Here is a 24033-nt window from a genome sequence, read left to right on the forward strand (position 1 = left end):
ACACAGTTATTTGAGTGAAGGTAAGTTTGTTGGAAATCAAAGACACGACAGACTCGTCTACATCAGCAGCTTATACCGATCTTTTCCTACAACGAAACCAACATGGACATCTTTCCATCAAGCTGTGATGATTTCAATTTCCCTATTGTGAATTTTGCATTTCTGCATAGCAATATTCCTGCATATCAAACCTATGGTATTAAATGTCACATTTGATTAGATATTCAAGGTCTGTTTGAATCATCACGATTTTCGTGCAGGAAATCGTCGACTGACTGACAAACTTTTAACACAAAGGTTCAAAAGACGGTGGTTGATGAAAATTATGTGGAAGGTTAATAGTCGCAATAGTGAGAAATATTATATTCCCTTGTATGATATGAAGCTGGCAATGCCCGTTAGTTTGCCTGTTTGTTCGGTTGTTGTATACATTGTTCTCATTTTAGAACGTGACATTACTTGTTTGGATTGACTTATGTTTTTACACGACAGGTGTAGTCGATGAAAAAGAAGACGCTTACTCTTCCGAGACACGTGGTCTTATTCTTGTCTTTTTTCGGGACTCTCGGTGTAATTTTTTCTTTTGTATATATATTGCCCTAGTTTTATACATGTGACTTAAGCAATTTTAATTATGCACCCAAACGTAACACATGGAATCAAAGATACTCTTCAATATGTAGATTTCAGTTATTTCATAGAAATCTTATCCTTTATTAAAGACTCCAAGACACATTATTTAAAAAACAAATGTACTTATTCTAAATCATGAACGTATTTGATACTTTAGGTATTCTTTTTGAACTGTTGAATTTTTTCTAGTCTATACATAATTCCGGAGAGTGAGACCAGCAATGCTTGCATAATGCACCATAATAACAACATTTGGTGTCAGTCTCAAAATTTACAAGTCTAGTATGATGTTATTGCATTTGTAGATTATAACAGTGTAGTCAGTGTCAGTAATACACACAGATTATTGCAACTTTACCTGTGCAGCTAACCCGAGCGAATATTCATTGAGTGTATTGTTTTCATTCATTATCTCACGCCACACAACATCGGCTGCAGCCTGGGCTGCATAGCTTGAAGTCTCGGTGTTGAGGCAGGTGCACGCCATCGTTATCATTGAGGCTTCATCTAATAAAACCACAACTCGAACGATTCGCCATTAAGTTCGATAAAATTGCATCAATTCCTAATTAACCGATTGGGTCCTAACCTCTATGTGACCTTTTGCGAATAATCGACGCACATATATCAATCGTTATACGAAGAATTAGTATTGACCTACTGTTATATTAAGGCTGTAATGACCTACTGTTATATTAAGGCTGTAATGACCTACTGTTATATTAAGGCTGTATTGACCTACTGTTATATTAAGGCTGTATTGACCTACTGTTATATTAAGGCTGTATTGACCTACTGTTATATTAAGGCTGTAATGACCTACTGTTATATTAAGGCTGTATTGACCTACTGTTATATTAAGGCTGTATTGACCTACTGTTATATTAAGGCTGTAATGACCTACTGTTATAGTAAGGCTGTATTGACCTACTGTTATATTAAGGCTGTATTGACCTACTGTTATAGTAAGGCTGTATTGACCTACTGTGATAGTAAGGCATTAAGGCTGTATTGACCTACTGTTATAGTAAGGCTGTATTGACCTACTGTTATATTAAGGCTGTATTGACCTGCTGTTATATTAAGGCTGTATTGACCTACTGTTATATTAAGGCTGTATTGACCTACTGTTATATTAAGGCTGTATTGACCTACTGTTATATTAAGGCTGTATTGACCTAGTGTTATGATAAGGCTGTATTGACCTACTGTTATATTAAGGCTGTAATGACCTACTGTTATATTAAGGCTGTAATGACCTACTGTTATATTAAGACTGTATTGACTTAATGTTATATTAAGGCTGTATTGACCTACTGTTATATTAAGGCTGTAATGACCTACTGTTATATTAAGGCTGTAATGACCTACTGTTATATCAAGGCTGTATTGACCTACTGTTATATTAAGGCACTATTGACCTACTGTTATATTAAGGCTGTATTGACCTACTGTTATATTAAGGCTGTAATGACCTACTGTTATATTAAGGCTGTAATGACCTACTGTTATATTAAGGCTGTATTGACCTACTGTTATATTAAGGCTCTATTGACCTACTGTTATATTAAGGCTGTATTGACCTATTGTTATATTAAGGCTGTAATGACCTACTGTTATATTAAGGCTGTATTGACCTACTGTTATATTAAGGCTCTATTGACCTACTGTTATATTAAGGCTGTATTGACCTATTGTTATATTAAGGCTGTATTGACCTATTGTTATATTAAGGCTGTAATGACCTACCGTTATATTAAGGCTGTATTGACCTACTGATATATTAAGGCTGTAATGACATACCGTTATATTAAGGCTGTAATGACCTACTGTTATAGTAAGGCTGTTTTGACCTACTGTTGTAGTAAGGCTGTTTTGACCTACTGTTATATTAAGGCTATTATGACCTACTGTTATATAAAGGCTGTATTGACCTACTGTTATATTCAGGCTGTAATGACCTACTGTTATATTAAGGCTGTAATGACCTACTGTTATATAAAGGCTGTATTGACCTACTGTTATGTTAAGGTTGTAATGACCTACTGTTATATTAAGGCTGTATTGACCTACTGTTATATTATGGCTGTAATGACCTACTGTTATAATAAGGCTGTAATGACCTACTGTTATATTAAGGCTGTATTGACCTACTGTTATATTTAGGCTGTAATGACCTACTGTTATAATAAGGCTGTAATGACCTACCAGTGTGATGGTCTTGTTTATTAAGACTGTATTGACCTCCTGTTATATTAAGGCTGTATTGACCTAATATTATATTAAGGCTGTAATGACCTACTGTTATATTAAGGCTGTAATGACCTACTGTTATATTAAGACTGTATTGACCTACCGTTATATTAAGGCTGTATTGACCTACCAGTGTGATGGTCTTGTTTATTAAGACTGTATTGTTCTACCGTTATAGTATGGCTGTTTTGACCTACTGTTATAGTAAGGCTGTATTGACCTACTGTTATAATAAGGCTGTAATAACCTAGTGTTATATTAAGTCTGTAATGACCTACTGTATTGACCTACTGTTATAGTAAGGCTGTATTGACCTACTGTTATATTAAGGCTGTATTGACCTACTGTTATATAAAGGTTGTATTGACCTACTGTTATATTAAGGCTGTATTGACCTACTGTTATATTCAGGCTGTTTTGACCTACTGTTATATTAAGGCTGTAATGACCTACTGTTATATTAAGGCTGTATTGACCTAGTGTTATAATAAGGCTGTATTGACCTACTGTTATATTAAGGCTGTATTGACCTAGTGTTATAATAAGGCGGTATTGACCTACTGTTATATTAAGGCTGTATTGACCTAGTGTTATGATAAGGCTGTATTGACCTACTGTTATATTAAGGCTGTAATGACCTACTGTTATATTAAGGCTGTAATGACCTACTGTTATATTAAGGCTGTATTGACTTAATGTTATATTAAGGCTGTATTGACCTACTGTTATATTAAGGCTGTAATGACCTACTGTTATATTAAGGCTGTAATGACCTACTGTTATATCAAGGCTGTATTGACCTACTGTTATATTAAGGCACTATTGACCTACTGTTATATTAAGGCTGTATTGACCTACTGTTATATTAAGGCTGTAATGACCTCCTGCTATATTAAGGCTGTATTGACCTACTGTTATATTAAGGCTGTAATGACCTACTGTTATATTAAGGCTGTAATGACCTACTGTTATATTAAGGCTGTAATGACCTACTGTTATATTAAGGCTGTATTGACCTACTGTTATATTATGGCTCTATTGACCTACTGTTATATTAAGGCTGTATTGATCTACTGTTATATTAAGGCTGTATTGACCTACCAGTGTGATGGTCTTGTTTATTAAGACTGTATTGTTCTACCATTGTAGTAAGGCTGTTTTGACCTACTGTTATATTAAGGCTGTATTGACCTACCAGTGTGATGGTCTTGTTTATTAAGACTGTATTGTTCTACCATTGTAGTAAGGCTGTTTTGACCTACTGTTATAGTAAGGCTGTTTTGACCTACTGTTATATTAAGGCTGTATTGACCTACTGTTATATGAAGGCTGTAATGACCTACTGTTATAGTAAGGCTGTATTGACCTACTGTTATATTAAGGCTGTATTGACCTACTGTCATATTCAGGCTGTTTTGACCTACTGTTATATTAAGGCTGTAATGACCTACTGTTATATTAAGGCTGTATTGACCTAGTGTTATAATAAGGCGGTATTGACCTACTGTTATATTAAGGCTGTATTGACCTAGTGTTATAATAAGGCGGTATTGACCTACTGTTATATTAAGGCTGTATTGACCTAGTGTTATGATAAGGCTGTATTGACCTACTGTTATATTAAGGCTGTAATGACCTACTGTTATATTAAGGCTGTAATGACCTACTGTTATATTAAGGCTGTATTGACTTAATGTTATATTAAGGCTGTATTGACCTACTGTTATATTAAGGCTGTATTGACCTACTGTTATATTAAGGCTGTAATGACCTACTGTTATATCAAGGCTGTATTGACCTACTGTTATATTAAGGCACTATTGACCTACTGTTATATTCAGGCTGTATTGACCTAGTGTTATATTAAGGCTGTATTGACCTACTGTTATATTAAGGCTATTATGACCTACTGTTATATAAAGGCTGTATTGACCTACTGTTATATTCAGGCTGTAATGACCTACTGTTATATTAAGGCTGTAATGACCTACTGTTATATAAAGGCTGTATTGACCTACTGTTATGTTAAGGTTGTAATGACCTACTGTTATATTAAGGTTGTAATGACCTACTGTTATATTAAGGCTGTATTGACCTACTGTTATATTATGGCTGTAATGACCTACTGTTATAATAAGGCTGTAATGACCTACTGTTATATTAAGGCTGTATTGACCTACTGTTATATTTAGGCTGTAATGACCTACTGTTATAATAAGGCTGTAATGACCTACCAGTGTGATGGTCTTGTTTATTAAGACTGTATTGACCTCCTGTTATATTAAGGCTGTATTGACCTAATATTATATTAAGGCTGTAATGACCTACTGTTATATTAAGGCTGTAATGACCTACTGTTATATTAAGACTGTATTGACCTACCGTTATATTAAGGCTGTATTGACCTACCAGTGTGATGGTCTTGTTTATTAAGACTGTATTGTTCTACCGTTATAGTATGGCTGTTTTGACCTACTGTTATAGTAAGGCTGTATTGACCTACTGTTATAATAAGGCTGTAATAACCTAGTGTTATATTAAGTCTGTAATGACCTACTGTATTGACCTACTGTTATAGTAAGGCTGTATTGACCTACTGTTATATTAAGGCTGTATTGACCTACTGTTATATAAAGGTTGTATTGACCTACTGTTATATTAAGGCTGTATTGACCTACTGTTATATTCAGGCTGTTTTGACCTACTGTTATATTAAGGCTGTAATGACCTACTGTTATATTAAGGCTGTATTGACCTAGTGTTATAATAAGGCGGTATTGACCTACTGTTATATTAAGGCTGTATTGACCTAGTGTTATAATAAGGCGGTATTGACCTACTGTTATATTAAGGCTGTATTGACCTAGTGTTATGATAAGGCTGTATTGACCTACTGTTATATTAAGGCTGTAATGACCTACTGTTATATTAAGGCTGTAATGACCTACTGTTATATTAAGGCTGTATTGACTTAATGTTATATTAAGGCTGTATTGACCTACTGTTATATTAAGGCTGTAATGACCTACTGTTATATTAAGGCTGTAATGACCTACTGTTATATCAAGGCTGTATTGACCTACTGTTATATTAAGGCACTATTGACCTACTGTTATATTAAGGCTGTATTGACCTACTGTTATATTAAGGCTGTAATGACCTACTGTTATATTAAGGCTGTATTGACCTACTGTTATATTAAGGCTGTAATGACCTACTGTTATATTAAGGCTGTAATGACCTACTGTTATATTAAGGCTGTAATGACCTACTGTTATATTAAGGCTGTATTGACCTACTGTTATATTAAGGCATTAAGTCTGTATTGACCTACTGGTATATTAAGGCTGTATTGATCTACTGTTATATTCAGGCTGTGCTGACCTGACCTACCAGTGTGATGGTCTTGTTTATCAAGGCTGTATTGACCTACTGTTATCGTAAGGCTGTACTGACCTACTGTTATATTAAGGCTGTATTGACCTACCAGTGTGATGGTCTTGTTTATTAAGACTGTATTGTTCTACCATTGTAGTAAGGCTGTTTTGACCTACTGTTATAGTAAGGCTGTATTGACCTACTGTTATATTAAGGCTGCAATGACCTACTGTTATATTAAGGCTGTATTGACCTACTGTTATATGAAGGCTGTAATGACCTACTGTTATAGTAAGGCTGTATTGACCTACTGTTATATTAAGGCTGTATTGACCTACTGTCATATTCAGGCTGTTTTGACCTACTGTTATATTAAGGCTGTAATGACCTACTGTTATATTAAGGCTGTATTGACCTAGTGTTATAATAAGGCGGTATTGACCTACTGTTATATTAAGGCTGTATTGACCTAGTGTTATAATAAGGCGGTATTGACCTACTGTTATATTAAGGCTGTATTGACCTAGTGTTATGATAAGGCTGTATTGACCTACTGTTATATTAAGGCTGTAATGACCTACTGTTATATTAAGGCTGTAATGACCTACTGTTATATTAAGGCTGTATTGACTTAATGTTATATTAAGGCTGTATTGACCTACTGTTATATTAAGGCTGTATTGACCTACTGTTATATTAAGGCTGTAATGACCTACTGTTATATCAAGGCTGTATTGACCTACTGTTATATTAAGGCACTATTGACCTACTGTTATATTCAGGCTGTATTGACCTAGTGTTATATTAAGGCTGTATTGACCTACTGTTATATTAAGGCTGTATTGACTTAATGTTATATCAAGGTTATATTGACCTACTGTTATATTAAGGCTGTATTGACCTAGTGTTATGATAAGGCTGTAATGACCTACTGTTATGTTAAGGTTGTAATGACCTACTGTTATATTAAGGCTGTAATGACCTACTGTTATATTAAGGCTGTATTGACCTACTGTTATATTAAGGCTCTATTGACCTACTGTTATATTAAAGCTGTAATGACCTACTGTTATATTAAGTCTGTATTGACCTACCAGTGTGATGGTCTTGTTTATTAAGACTGTATTGTTCTACCATTGTAGTAAGGCTGTTTTGACCTACTGTTATAGTAAGGCTGTATTGACCTACTGTTATATTAAGGCTGCAATGACCTAGTGTTATATGAAGGCTGTAATGACCTACTGTTATATTAAGGCTGTATTGACCTAGTGTTATATTAAGGCTGTATTGACCTACTGTTATATTAAGGCTGTATTGACTTAATGTTATATCAAGGTTATATTGACCTACTGTTATATTAAGGCTGTAATGACCTACTGTTATTTTAAGGCTGTATTGACCTACTGTTATCTTAAGGCTGTAATGACCTACTGTTATATTAAGGTTGTATTGACCTACTGTTATATTAAGGCTGTAATGACCTAATGTTATATTAAGGCTGTATTGACTTAATGTTATATCAAGGTTATATTGACCTACTGTTATATTAAGGCTGTATTGACCTAGTGTTATAATAAGGCGGTATTGACCTACTGTTATATTAAGGCTGTATTGACCTAGTGTTATGATAAGGCTGTATTGACCTACTGTTATATTAAGGCTGTAATGACCTACTGTTATATTAAGGCTGTAATGACCTACTGTTATATTAAGGCTGTATTGACTTAATGTTATATTAAGGCTGTATTGACCTACTGTTATATTAAGGCTGTAATGACCTACTGTTATATTAAGGCTGTAATGACCTACTGTTATATCAAGGCTGTATTGACCTACTGTTATATTAAGGCACTATTGACCTACTGTTATATTAAGGCTGTATTGACCTACTGTTATATTAAGGCTGTAATGACCTACTGTTATATTAAGGCTGTATTGACCTACTGTTATATTAAGGCTGTAATGACCTACTGTTATATTAAGGCTGTAATGACCTACTGTTATATTAAGGCTGTAATGACCTACTGTTATATTAAGGCTGTATTGACCTACTGTTATATTAAGGCTGTATTGACCTACTGTTATATTAAAGCTGTAATGACCTACTGTTATATTAAGGCTGTATTGACCTACCAGTGTGAAGGTCTTGTTTATTAAGACTGTATTGTTCTACCATTGTAGTAAGGCTGATTTGACCTACTGTTATAGTAAGGCTGTATTAACCTACTGTTATATTAAGGCTGCAATGACCTACTGTTATATTAAGGCTGTATTGACCTACTGTTATATGAAGGCTGTAATGACCTACTGTTATAGTAAGGCTGTATTGACCTACTGTTATATTAAGGCTGTATTGACCTACTGTCATATTCAGGCTGTTTTGACCTACTGTTATATTAAGGCTGTAATGACCTACTGTTATATTAAGGCTGTATTGACCTAGTGTTATAATAAGGCGGTATTGACCTACTGTTATATTAAGGCTGTATTGACCTAGTGTTATATGAAGGCTGTAATGACCTACTGTTATATTAAGGTTGTATTGACCTACTGTTATATTAAGGCTGTATTGACCTACTGTTATATTCAGGCTGTTTTGACCTACTGTTATATTAAGGCTGTAATGACCTACTGTTATATTAAGGCTGTATTGACCTAGTGTTATAATAAGGCGGTATTGACCTACTGTTATATTAAGGCTGTATTGACCTAGTGTTATAATAAGGCGGTATTGACCTACTGTTATATTAAGGCTGTATTGACCTAGTGTTATGATAAGGCTGTATTGACCTACTGTTATATTAAGGCTGTAATGACCTACTGTTATATTAAGGCTGTAATGACCTACTGTTATATTAAGGCTGTATTGACTTAATGTTATATTAAGGCTGTATTGACCTACTGTTATATTAAGGCTGTAATGACCTACTGTTATATTAAGGCTGTAATGACCTACTGTTATATCAAGGCTGTATTGACCTACTGTTATATTAAGGCACTATTGACCTACTGTTATATTAAGGCTGTATTGACCTACTGTTATATTAAGGCTGTAATGACCTACTGTTATATTAAGGCTGTATTGACCTACTGTTATATTAAGGCTGTAATGACCTACTGTTATATTAAGGCTGTAATGACCTACTGTTATATTAAGGCTGTAATGACCTAGGCTGTATTGACCTACTGTTATTAAGGCTGTATTGACCTACTGTTATATTAAGGCATTAAGTCTGTATTGACCTACTGGTATATTAAGGCTGTATTGATCTACTGTTATATTCAGGCTGTGTTGACCTACCAGTGTGATGTTTATTAAGACTGTATTGTTCTACCATTGTAGTAAGGCTGTTTTGACCTACTGTTATATTAAGGCTGTGATGGTCTTGTTTATTTCTACCATTGTAGTAAGGCTGTTTTGACCTACTGTTATATTAAGGCTGTATTGACCTACTGTTATATTAAGTGTGATGACCTACTGTTATATTAAGACTGTATTATTGTTATATTAAGGCTGTATTGACCTACCTTGTTTATTTGTAGTTATAAGGCTGTATTGACCTACTGTTATCGTAAGGCTATGTTGACCTACTGTTATATTAAGGCTGTATTGACCTACTGTTATATTAAGGCTGTATTGACCTACTGTTATATAATGGCTGTATTGACCTACTGTTATAGTAAGGCTGTATTGACCTACTGTTATATTCAGGCTGTTTTGACCTACTGTTATATTAAGGCTGTAATGACCTACTGTTATATTAAGGCTGTATTGACCTAGTGTTATAATAAGGCGGTATTGACCTACTGTTATATTAAGGCTGTATTGACCTAGTGTTATAATAAGGCTGTATTGACCTACTGTTATATTAAGGCTGTATTGACCTAGTGTTATGATAAGGCTGTATTGACCTACTGTTATATTAAGGCTGTAATGACCTACTGTTATATTAAGGCTGTATTGACCTACTGTTATATTAAGGCTGTATTGATATGTTATATTAAGGCTGTATTGACCTAGTGTTATAATAAGGCGGTATTGACCTACTGTTATATTAAGGCTGTATTGACCTAGTGTTATAATAAGGCGGTATTGACCTACTGTTATATTAAGGCTGTATTGACCTACTGTTATATTAAGGCTGTATTGACCTACTGTTATATTAAGGCTGTAATGACCTACTGTTATATTAAGGCTGTATTGACCTACTGTTATATTAAGGCTGTAATGACCTACTGTTATATTAAGGCTGTAATGACCTACTGTTATATTAAGGCTGTAATGACCTACTGTTATATTAAGGCTGTATTGACCTACTGTTATATTATGGCTCTATTGACCTACTGTTATATTAAGGCTGTATTGACCTACTGTTATATTAAGGCTGTATTGACCTACCAGTGTGATGGTCTTGTTTATTAAGACTGTATTGTTCTACCATTGTAGTAAGGCTGTTTTGACCTACTGTTATATTAAGGCTGTATTGACCTACCAGTGTGATGGTCTTGTTTATTAATACTGTATTGTTCTACCATTGTAGTAAGGCTGTTTTGACCTACTGTTATAGTAAGGCTGTTTTGACCTACTGTTATATTAAGGCTGTATTGACCTGACCTACTGTTATATTAAGGCTTTTTTGACCTACTGTTATATTAAGGCTGTATTGACCTACTGTTATATTAAGGCTGTATTGACCTACTGTTATATTAAGGCTGTAATGACCTACTGTTATATTAAGGCTGTATTGACCTACTGTTATATTAAGGCTGTATTGACCTACTGTTATATTAAGGCTGTATTGACCTACTGTTATATTAAGGCTGTATTGACCTACTGTTATATTAAGGCTGTATTGACCTACTGTTATATAATGGCTGTATTGACCTACTGTTATATTAAGGCTGTATTGACCTACTGTTATATTAAGGCTGTATTGACCTACTGTTGTATTAAGGCTGTATTGACCTACTGTTATAGTATGGCTGTATTGACCTACTGTTATAGTAAGGCTGTAATGACCTACTGTTATATTAAGGCTGTATTCTTGTTTATTAAGGCTGTATTGACCTACTGGTATAGTAAGGCTGTATTAACCTACTGTTATATTAAGGCTGTATTGACCTACTGTTATATTAAGGCTGTATTGACCTACTGTTATATTAAGGCTGTTGACCTATATATTAAGGCTGTAATGACCTACTGTTATATTAAGGCTGTATTGACCTACTGTTATATTAAGGCTGTAATGACCTACTGTTATATTAAGGCTGTAATGACCTACTGTTATATTAAGGCTGTATTGACCTACTGTTATATTAAGGCTGTAATGACCTACTGTTATATTAAGGCTGTATTGACCTACTGTTATATTAAGGCTGTATTGACCTACTGTTATATTAAGGCTGTATTGACCTACTGTTATATTAAGGCTGTAATGACCTACCAGTGTGATGGTCTTGTTTATTAAGACTGTATTGTCCTACTGTTATATTAAGGCTGTATTGACCTACTGTTATATTAAGGCTGTATTGACCTACTGTTATATTCAGGCTGTTTTGACCTACTGTTATATTAAGGCTGTAATGACCTACTGTTATATTAAGGCTGTATTGACCTACCAGTGTGATGGTCTTGTTTATTAAGGCTGTATTGACCTACTGTTATAGTAAGGCTGTATTGACCTACTGTTATAGTAAGGCTGTATTGACCTACTGTTATATTAAGGCTGTATTGACCTGCTGTTATATTAAGGCTGTATTGACCTACTGTTATATTAAGGCTGTATTGACCTACTGTTATATAATGGCTGTATTGACCTACTGTTATAGTAAGGCTGTATTGACCTACTGTTATCGTAAGGCTGTGTTGACCTACTGTTATATTAAGGCTGTATTGACCTACTGTTATATTAAGGCTGTATTGACCTACTGTTATATTAAGGCTGTATTGACCTACTGTTATATTAAGGCTGTATTGACCTACTGTTATATTAAGGCTGTATTGACCTACTGTTATATTAAGGCTGTATTGACCTACTGTTATATAAAGGCTGTATTGACCTACTGTTATAGTAAGGCTGTATTGACCTACTGTGATAGTAAGGCATTAAGGCTGTATTGACCTACAATTATATTAAGGCTGTATTGACCTACTGTTATATTAAGGCTATGTTGACTTATCGTTATAGTAAGACTGTATTGACCTACTGTGATAGTAAGGCTGTATTGACCTACTGTTATAGTAAGGCTGTATTGACCTACTGTTATATTAAGGCTGTTATGACCTACTGTTATATTAAGGCTGTATTGACCTACTGTTATATTAAGGCTGTAATGACCTACTGTTATATTAAGGCTGTATTGACCTACTGTTATATTAAGGCTGTATTGACCTACTGTTATATTAAGGCTGTATTGACCTACTGTTATTTTAAGGTTGTTATATTAAGGCTGTAATGACCTACTGTTATATTAAGGCTGTAATGACCTACTGTTATATTAAGGCTGTATTGACCTACTGTTATATTATGGCTGTATTGACCTACTGTTATATTAAGGCTGTATTGACCTTCTGTTATATTAAGGCTGTATTGACCTACTGTTATATTAAGGCTGTATTGACCTACCAGTGTGATGGTCTTGTTTATTAAGACTGTAGTGTTCTACCATTGTAGTAAGGCTGTTATATTAAGGCTGTATTGACCTACTGTTATATTAAGGCTGTATTGACCTACTGTTATATTAAGGCTGTAATGACCTACTGTTATATTAAGGCTGTATTGACCTACTGTTATATAAGGCTGTATTGACCTACTGTTATATTAAGGCTGTAATGACCTACTGTTATATTAAGGCTGTATTGACCTACTGTTATATTAAGGCTGTATTGACCTACTGTTATATTAAGGCTGTATTGACCTACCTAAGGCTGTATTGACCTACTGTTATATTAAGGCTGTATTGACCTGTGTTATATTAAGGCTGTATTGACCTACTGTTATATTAAGGCTGTATTGACCTACTGTTATATTAAGGCTGTATTTATATTAAGGCTGTATTGACCTACTGTTATATATTAAGGCTGTAATGACCTACTGTTATATTAAGGCTGTATTGACCTACTGTTATATTAAGGCTGTTATATTAATTAAGGCTGTATTGACCTGTTATAGTGTAATGACCTACTGTTATAGTAAGGCTGTATTGACCTACTGTTATATTAACGCTGTATTGACCTACCGTTATATAAAGGCTGTATTGACCTACTGTTATATTAAGGCAGTATTGACCTACTGTTATATTCAGGCTGTATTGACGGAGTGTTATATTAAGGCTGTTTTGACCTACTGTTATATTAAGGCTGTATTGACCTACTGTTATATTAAGGCTGTAATGACCTAGTGTTATATTAAGGCTGTAATGACCTACTGTTATATTAAGGCTGTATTGACCTACTGTTATATTAAGGCTGTATTGACCTACTGTTATATTAAGGCTGTATTGACCTACTGTTATATTAAGGCTGTATTGACCTACTGTTATATTAAGGCTGTATTGACCTACTGTAATATTCAGGCTGTATTGACCTACTGTTATATTAAGGCTGTAATGACCTACTGTTATATTAAGGCTGTATTGACCTACTGTTATATTAAGGCTGTATTGACCTACTGTTATATTAAGGCTGTATTGACCTACTGTTATATTAAGGCTGTAATGACCTACTGTTATATTAAGGCTGTAATGACCTACTGTTATATTAAGGCTGTATTGACCTACTGTTATATTAAGGCTGTATTGACCTACTGTTATATTAAGGCTGTACCTATGACCTACTGTTATATTAAGGCTGTATTGACCTACTGTTATATTAAGGCTGTATTGACCTACTGTTATATTTGTAATGACCTACTGTTATATTAAGGCTGTATTGACCTACTGTTATATTAAGGCTGTATTGACCTACTGTTATATTAAGGCTGTAATGACCTACTGTTATATTAAGGCTGTATTGACCTACTGTTATATTAAGGCTGTATTGACCTACTGTTATATTAAGGCTGTATTGACCTACTGTTATATTAAGGCTGTATTGACCTACTGTTATATTAAGGCTGTAATGACCTACTGTTATATTAAGGCTGTAATGACGTACTGTTATATTAAGTCTGTATTGACCTACTGTTATCTTAAGTCTGTATTGACCTACTGTTATATTAAGGCTGTATTGACCTACTGTTATATTAAGGCTGTATTGACTTACTGTTATATTAAGGCTGTATTGACCTACTGTTATATTAAGGCTGTATTGACCTACTGTTATATTAAGGCTGTATTGACCTACTGTTATATTAATTAAGGCTGTAATGACCTACTGTTATATTAAGGCTGTATTGACCTACTGTTATTTTAAGGCTGTATTGACCTACTGTTATATTAAGGCTGTAATGACCTACTGTTATATTAAGGCTGTATTGACCTACTACTGTTATATTAAGGCTGTATTGACCTACTGTTATATTAAGGCTGTATTGACCTACTGTTATATTAACGCTGTATTGACCTACTGTTATATTAAGGCTGTATTGACCTACTGTTATATTAAGGCTGTATTGACCTACTGTTATATTAAGGCTGTATTGACCTACTGTTATATTAAGGCTGTATTGACCTACTGTTATATTAAGGCTGTATTGACCTACTGTTATATTAAGGCTGTATTGACCTACTGTTATATTAAGGCTGTAATGACCTACTGTTATATTAAGGCTGTATTGACCTACTGTTATATTAAGGCTGTAATGACCTACTGTTATATTAAGGCTGTATTGACCTACTGTTATATTAAGGCTGTAATGACCTACTGTTATATTAAGGCTGTATTGACCTACTGTTATATTAAGGCTGTAATGACCTACTGTTCTATTAAGTCTGTATTGACCTACTGGTATATTAAGGCTGTATTGATCTACTGTTATATTCAGGCTGTGTTGACCTACCAGTGTGATGGTCTTGTTTATCAAGTCTGTATTGACCTACTGGTATAGTAAGGCTGTATTGACCTACTGTTATATTAAGGCTGTATTGACCTACTGTTATATTAAGGCTGTATTGACCTACTGTTATAGTAAGGCTGTATTGACCTACTGTTATAGTAACGCTGTATGACCTACTGTTATAGTAAGGCTGTATTGACCTACTGTTATATTAAGGCTGTATTGACCTACTGTTATATTAAGGCTGTTTTGACCTACTGTTATATTAAGGCTGTAATGACCTACTGTTATATTAAGGCTGTATTGACCTAGTGTTATAATAAGGCTGTATTGACCTACTGTTATATTAAGGCTGTATTGACCTAGTGTTATATTAAGGATGTATTGACCTACTGTTATATAAGGCTGTATTGACCTACTGTTATATTAAGGCTGTAATGACCTACTGTTATATTAAGGCTGTAATGACCTACTGTTATATTAAGGCTGTATTGACCTAATGTTATATTAAGGCTGTATTGACCTACTGTTATATTAAGGCTGTATTGACCTACTGTTATATTAAGGCTGTAATGACCTACTGTTATATCAAGGCTGTATTGACCTACTGTTATATTAAGGCACTATTGACCTACTGTTATATTAAGGCTGTATTGACCTACTGTTATATTAAGGCTGTAATGACCTACTGTTATATTAAGGCTGTATTGACCTACTGTTATATTAAGGCTGTAATGACCTACTGTTATGTTAAGGTTGTAATGACCTACTGTTATATTAAGGCTGTAATGACCTACTGTTATATTAAGGCTGTATTGACCTACTGTTATATTAAGGCTCTATTGACCTACTGTTATATTAAAGCTGTAATGACCTACTGTTATATTAAGGCTGTATTGACCTACCAGTGTGATGGTCTTGTTTATTAAGACTGTATTGTTCTACCATTGTAGTAAGGCTGTTTTGACCTACTGTTATAGTAAGGCTGTATTGACCTACTGTTATATTAAGGCTGCAATGACCTAGTGTTATATGAAGGCTGTAATGACCTACTGTTATATTAAGGCTGTATTGACCTAGTGTTATATTAAGGCTGTATTGACCTACTGTTATATTAAGGCTGTATTGACTTAATGTTATATCAAGGTTATATTGACCTACTGTTATATTAAGGCTGTAATGACCTACTGTTATTTTAAGGCTGTATTGACCTACTGTTATATTAAGGCTGTAATGACCTACTGTTATATTAAGGTTGTATTGACCTACTGTTATATTAAGGCTGTAATGACCTAATGTTATATTAAGGCTGTATTGACTTAATGTTATATCAAGGTTATATTGACCTACTGTTATATTAAGGCTGTAATGACCTACCGTTATTTTAAGGCTGTATTGACCTACTGTTATATTAAGGCTGTAATGACCTACTGTTATATTAAGGCTGTATTGACCTACTGTTATATTAAGTTATATTAAAGCTGTAATGACCTACTGTTATATTAAGGCTGTATTGACCTACTGTTATTTTAAGGCTGTATTGACCTACTGTTATATTAAGGCTGTAATGACCTACTGTTATATTAAGGTTGTATTGACCTACTGTTATATTAAGGCTGTAATGACCTAATGTTATATTAAGGCTGTATTGACTTAATGTTATATAAGGTTATATTGACCTACTGTTATATTAAGGCTGTAATGACCTACTGTTATTTTAAGGCTAAGGCTATAATGACCTACTGTTATATTAAGGCTGTATTGACCTACTGTTATATTAAGGCTGTATTGACCTACTGTTATATTAAAGCTGTAATGACCTACTGTTATATTAAGGCTGTATTGACCTACTGTTATATTAAGGCTGTAATGACCTAATGTTATATTAAGGCTGTATTGACCTACTGTTATATTAAGGCTGTATTGACCTCCTGTTATATTAAGGCTGTAATGACCTACTGTTATAATAAGGCTGTAATGACCTACTGTTATATTGAGGCTGTATTGAGGACTGTTATAGTAAGGCTGTGTTGACTTACTGTTATATTAAGGCATTAAGTCTGTATTGACCTACTGTTATATTAAGGCATTAAGTCTGTATTGACCTACTATTATATTAAGGCTGTATTGACCTACTGTTATAGTAAGGCTGTATTGATCTACTGTTATATTCAGGCTGTGTTGACCTACCAGTGTGATGGTCTTGTTTATTAAGACTGTATTGTTCTACTGTTATAGTAAGGCTGTTTTGACCTACTGTTATAGTAAGGCTGTTTTGACCTACTGTTATATTAAGGCTGTTTGACCTACTGTTATATAAAGGCTGTATTGACCTACTGTTATATTCAGGCTGTATTGACCTACTGTTATATTAAGGCTGTAATGACCTACTGTTATAATAAGGCTGTATTGACCTACTGTTATATTAAGGTTGTAATGACCTACTGTTATATTAAGGCTGTATTGACCTACTGTTATATTAAGGCTGTATTGACCTACTGATATAATAAGGCTGTAATGACCTACTGTTATATTAAGGCTGTATTGACCTACTGTTATATTAAGGCTGTAATGACCTACTGTTATAATAAGGCTGTATTGACCTACCAGTGTGATGGTCTTGTTTATTAAGACTGTATTGACCTACTGTTATATTAAGGCTGTATTGACCTACTGTTATATTAAGGCTGTATTGACCTACTGTTATAGTAAGGCTGTATTGACCTACTGTTATAGTAAGGTTGTATTGACCTACTGTTATATTAAGGCTGTATTGGCCTACCAGTGTGATGGTCTTGTTTATTAAGGCTGTATTGACCTACCGTTATAGTAAGGCTGTATTGACATACCGTCATAGTAAGGCTGTATTGACCTACTGTTATAGTAAGGCTGTATTGACCTACTGTTATATTAAGTCTTTGTTGACCTACCAGTGTTATGGTCTTGTTTATTTAGGCTGTATTGACCTACTGGTATAGTAAGGCTGTATTGACCTACTGTTATATTAACGCTGTATTGACCTACTGTTATATAAAGGCTGTATTGACCTACTGTTATATTTAGGCTGTATTGACCTACTGTTATATTAAGGCTGTATTGACCTACTGTTATATTAAGGCTGTATTGACCTACTGTTATATTAAGGCTGTAATGACCTACTGTTATATAAAGGCTGTATTGACCTACTGTTATATTAAGGACCACTATTAAGGCTTGACCTACTGTTATATTAAGGCTGTATTGACCTACTGTTATATTAAGGCTGTATTGACCCTGTTATATTAAGGCTGTATTGACCTTCTGTTATATTAAGGCTGTATTGACCTACTGTTATATTAAGGCTGTATTGACCTACTGTTATATAATGGCTGTATTGACCTGCTGTTATATTAAGGCTGTATTGACCTACTGTTATATTAAGGCTGTATTGACCTACTGTTATATTAAGGCTGTATTGACCTACTGTTATATTAAGGCTGTATGACCTACTGTTATATTAAGGCTGTATTGACCTACTGTTATATAAGGCTGTATTGACCTACTGTTATATTAAGGCACTATTGACCTACTGTTATATTAAGGCTGTATTGACCTACTGGTATAGTAAGGCTGTATTGACCTACTGTTATATTAAGGCTGTATTGACCTACTGTTATATTAAGGCTGTATTGACCTACTGTTATAGTATGGCTGTATTGACCTACTGTTATAGTAAGGCTGTATTGACCTACTGTTATAGTAAGGCTGTATTGACCTACTGTTATATTAAGGCTGTATTGACCTACTGTTATATTAAGGCTGTATTGACCTACTGTTATATAATGGCTGTATTGACCTACTGTTATAGTAAGGCTGTATTTACCTACCGTTATAGTAAGGCTGTATTGACCTACTGTTATATTAAGGCATTAAGTCTGTAATGACCTACTGGTATATTAAGGCTGTATTGATCTACTGTTATATTCAGGCTGTGTTGACCTACCGTTATATTAAGGCTGTATTGACCTAGTGTTATATTAAGGCTGTATTGACCTACTGTTATATTACTGTTATATTAAGGCTGTATTGACCTACTGTTATATTAAGGCTGTATTGACCTACTGTTATATTAAGGCTGTATTGACCTACTGTTATATTAAGGCTGTATTGACCTACTGTTATATTAAGGCTGTATTGACCTACTGTTATATTAAGGCTGTATTGACCTACTGTTATATAAAGGCTGTATTGACCTACTGTTATATAAAGGCTGTATTGACCTACTGTTATATTAAGGCTGTATTGACCTACTGTTATATTAAGGCTGTATTGACCTACTGTTATATTAAGGCTGTAATGACCTACTGTTATATTAAGGCTGTATTGACCTACTGTTATATTAAGGCTGTATTGACCTACTGTTATATTAAGGCTGTATTGACCTACTGTTATATTAAGGCTGTATTGACCTACTGTTATATTAAGGCTGTATTGACCTACTGTTATATTAAGGCTGTATTGACCTACTGTTATATTAAGGCTGTATTGACCTACTGTTATATTAAGGCTGTATTGACCTACTGTTATATTAAGGCTGTATTGACCTACTGTTATATTAAGGCTGTATTGACCTACTGTTATATTAAGGCTGTATTGACCTACTGTTATAGTAACGCTGTATTGACCTACTGTTATATTAAGGCTGTGTTGACCTACCAGTGTGATGGTCTTGTTTATTAAGGCTGTATTGACCTACTGGTATAGTAAGGCTGTATTGACCTACTGTTATATTAAGGCTGTATTGACCTACTGTTATATTAAGGCTGTAATGACCTACTGTTATATCAACGCTGTATTGACCTACCGTTATATACAGGCTGTATTGACCTACTGTTATAGTAAGGCTGTATTGACCTACTGTGATAGTAAGGCATTAAGGCTGTATTGACCTACTGTTATAGTAAGGCTGTGTTGACCTACATTAAGGCTGTATTGACCTACTGTTATATTAAGGCTGTATTGACCTACTGTTATATTAAGGCTGAAATGACCTAATGTTATATTAAGGCTGTATTGACCTACTGTTATATTAAGGCTGTATTGACCTACTGTTATATTAAGGCTATGTTGACCTACCAGTGAAATGGTCTTGTTTATTTAGGCTGTATTGACCTACTGTTATATTAAGGCTGTTTAACCTACTGTTATATTAAGGCTGTATTGACCTACTGTTATATAATGGCTGTATTGACCTACTGTTATAGTAAGGCTGTATTGACCTACTGTTATATTAACGCTGTATTGACCTACCGTTATATAAAGGCTGTATTGACCTACTGTTATAGTAAGGCTGTATTGACCTATTGTGATGAGTGTTATATTGAGGCTGTATTGACATTACTGTTATAGCGTGTTGACAGGAAACAACGATACCGCTAATGTATTGGGCCAACTTTCCAAGTGACCACGTGACACTTGATAGCTCGGAATCACTGCATATAACCAAAGAGTAATATTACTTCACTAAGAAGAGAGTTTTATAAGAGAATAAAGGTATCTTGCACTTACTCGATGATGCAATAAAATTACTTCAGGATTGAAAATAGTAATACGGTATTATGAAATGTTAAATCTCCTTAAAATTCAAAAGATAAACATCCTTATAATTTTCCAACAACGAGAAAAAAAACCGTACTTTCCTAAAGCAGCAAGGAGATCTATATTCATGTTGTAGAGCTTGGCCTGGTACTCATAACGATACTCTTCATATGCTTTCGGATATCCTAAAGTCACACCTATAATGGCTTCTGCTGTATCTATTCGATAGGGGCTCCACTCAGGGGTCGATGACAACGATACCTGTACACACTCCTTGATTACTGCAGCCGATTATCCAAGCCATTCGTAGAAATTGAAATAATATCGATTGAAATTCATTTTATTACTAAAATGAAATTAGGTTGTTAGTTTATTTTTTTTTAAATACGTTTATAATTGGATATATGTTAACTGACAAATCTGAGATAAAACAATATTAATACTGCCTGAAAGTTTTGATTAAAATCGTCAAAAATGCATTGATTATCTGGTTTACCGATATTAATATATTTACCTTTTGAAATGACTGATGTACCGTCGTCAGGCATTGTGTGGGGCAGACCTTCAAAAAACGAAATCGAGCATTTTGTACTGTGTGTTAACAAAAAAGTTAGATACACACTTCATTAGTTCCTTCACAGAACTGACATCAATCCACAATACTTGATTAACAGGTGAATTTTGTTATTACATAACACGACAGTTCAATTGCAACTTGTTTTATCCTTGGTATCAAGATTATGGTTTTAGCCAGTTTGACATATAAAAATAATGTACACAATGTCTAACATAAGGCACGAGTTTAAATTCTTTTATCACAAAACAATGTAAGTGATTAAGAAACCACACGTTTCTTTTTAGTTCACTGAGCATAATTTTTTTTTAAATATATTTATAACTGAATATACGTTAACTGACAAATCTTAGATAAAGCAATATTAATACTGCCTGAAAGTTTTAAATAATATCGTCAAAAATGCATTGATAATCTGGTTTACCGAAAGAAAAGATATTAATATATATACCGTTTGAAATGACTGGTGTAAAGTTACCGTCGTCTCGAATTGTGTGGGGCAGGCCTTCAAAAAAAGCGAAATCGAGCATATTGTTCTGTGTTTTAACAAAAATTTTAAACACACACTTCCTTCGTCCTTCACAGAGTCAGTTTGACAGATAAAAGTAATGTATATACTGTCTAACATAAGGCACGAGTTTAAATTCTTTTATCACAAAACAATGTAAATGTAACAGATACCAAACTTTTCTTTTTATTTCACTGAGCATTAACGAAAGAATAATGAAACAAGTATTAGCATTATAACTCACACGTAAACATAGAATATTAATACATATTACTGAATAGTACAATCATTGTAAGCTATTTACATTATTCTTGCTATAGATCTGGAGGGTGGTCGAACCAATCGCTATTTTTCGATGCCACGTCTTACCTGCTATATATACTATCATAGCTATAGCTATGGCAATGGCTACTGCCACAATCAGGAGAATAATAGCCATATTTCGAACGACGTGTTTTTCTCCCTCTACAAAAAATGTTCATACTTTGATCAGGACTATTCAATTCAAATGGATGTTAATTGATTAACGTTCATTAGATATTGTTCAATCATCTATTTATAAAATCTTTCATTTGGGAGTCATTGTTTTTTCACAATTATGACGGTTATAACACATCTGTGACTATATATGTATCTTAACTCACTAATCCCCTTTAGGATATAATGAAAATAAACTTTTTCATTTGCAATTTTTATCCCATTAAGATATAGAGAATTTCACAGACGTCCTTACCCTTCTCTGTAGGGGCCATTTGGCCGTTTTTCACTTTCCCTTGCTTCTCCATAGTTCCTTGTTCACAGAAACAACGTATACTACAAAAACATAATTGTATTGTTGATTAATCAAATTAGGAAGCCAGGCATGGTATAGGTGTACGAGGAGTTATTCTGATAAACTGATTGGATGTGATAAGGACGTATAAGTTTACATCTAAGAATAGTGTTTCCTTTGTAGAGAAACACCTCAATAGTAAGCAATGACATTATACGTTCTGTTATTCTGCAATATGATAGCGTCTATTTACATTTTATAACACACAGATCCAAACTAAATGGTGCAGACTGGCTTCATTAAATTATTCTCTCTATCTAACGTCTCCGTCTTAAAAACACAAGAAGAAAATAGAAACAGCATGGACATAGCCATTATCAAAATTCAAATTAGATAAAACTAGGTCAAAATATCAAAGAAAAAATACACGAAGACTCTTTTTGGGGCAAAAACGTGGGGTAAGTAAAATCAAAAGAGTAAGCGATGTCTGCTTCAACATGATACTCGCCATGTTAGTCAATCAACCCAAGTAATGCCACGTTCCCAAATGAGAACAAGGTATACAACAACGAAACCAACAGGCAAAAGAACGAGTATCAAACAAGCCCAGCATTACATTGCACAAAGAAGTAGAATTTTTCTCAATGAGATCACTATGACGACCGTAAACTTCCCAGAATTTTCGTCAATCTGTACACTTTGAACATTGTGCTATGAATCTGTCCGTCACTTGACATCTTGCATGAAAATCGAAATCATCACGCCTATCAAACAGCATGGTGAAAAGTTGTCCATGCTGATTTCGTCCAATTCCTTTTTATTCCTGCTGAGTTGCAGATATAGTATTGTTCATGACCGCAGCTTATCTGTCCTCCAAAAAAGTCACTCAATACCAATCCTTACACAATTCTTTATTCCATTATTCATATTGTTCCTTGACTGAAATAATAATACAATTTAAAGTGGAACATTTTTTGTATTAGCCAGTACTTCCAATTTTGTGATTTATTAATTGTTTTGATTAATCTGGGACATAATCTTCATTACCTTAAACTTTCGTAACGTAACTTTATACATGTTGATTTATATGGAAATAGATGTGTGTGTGTGTGTGTGTGGGGGGGGGGGGGGGGGGGGGGGGGGGGGGGGGGGGGGGTGTATGTGTGAGAGAAAGAGAGAGAGAGAGAAAGGGTGTTTGTGTGTGTATGTCTGTGTGTGTGTGTGTGTGTGTGTGTGTGTGTGTGTGTGTGTGTGTGTGTGTGTGTGTGTGTGTGTGTGTGTGTGTGTGTGTGTGAGGGTGTGTGTGTGTGTGTGTGTGTGTTGGTGCGAGGGAGGGTGTGTG

At 34.3% G+C, this 24033-nt stretch overlaps 1 protein-coding gene across 1 annotated transcript in view; it reads right to left on the minus strand.

Annotated features, from left to right (window-relative positions):
- Positions 1 to 22704, minus strand: part of LOC132556335 (transcobalamin-2-like) — a 31690-nt gene extending 8986 nt beyond the window's left edge. Inside the window, exons 1-5 of the mRNA XM_060220719.1 lie at positions 22653 to 22704; positions 22289 to 22384; positions 20935 to 21118; positions 20577 to 20731; positions 992 to 1140 (exon numbers count right to left, since the gene is read on the minus strand). Of these exons, the coding sequence (XP_060076702.1) occupies positions 992 to 1140; positions 20577 to 20731; positions 20935 to 21118; positions 22289 to 22384; positions 22653 to 22704 (636 nt within the window). The remainder of the gene's footprint in view (positions 1 to 991; positions 1141 to 20576; positions 20732 to 20934; positions 21119 to 22288; positions 22385 to 22652) is intronic.
- Positions 22705 to 24033: the final 1329 nt, after the last annotated feature.

This window comes from Ylistrum balloti, unplaced genomic scaffold, assembly GCF_031769215.1.
Source record: "Ylistrum balloti isolate Yb309-2 unplaced genomic scaffold, AGI_CSIRO_Ybal_v1 Utg370560, whole genome shotgun sequence".
Taxonomy (NCBI): domain Eukaryota; kingdom Metazoa; phylum Mollusca; class Bivalvia; order Pectinida; family Pectinidae; genus Ylistrum; species Ylistrum balloti.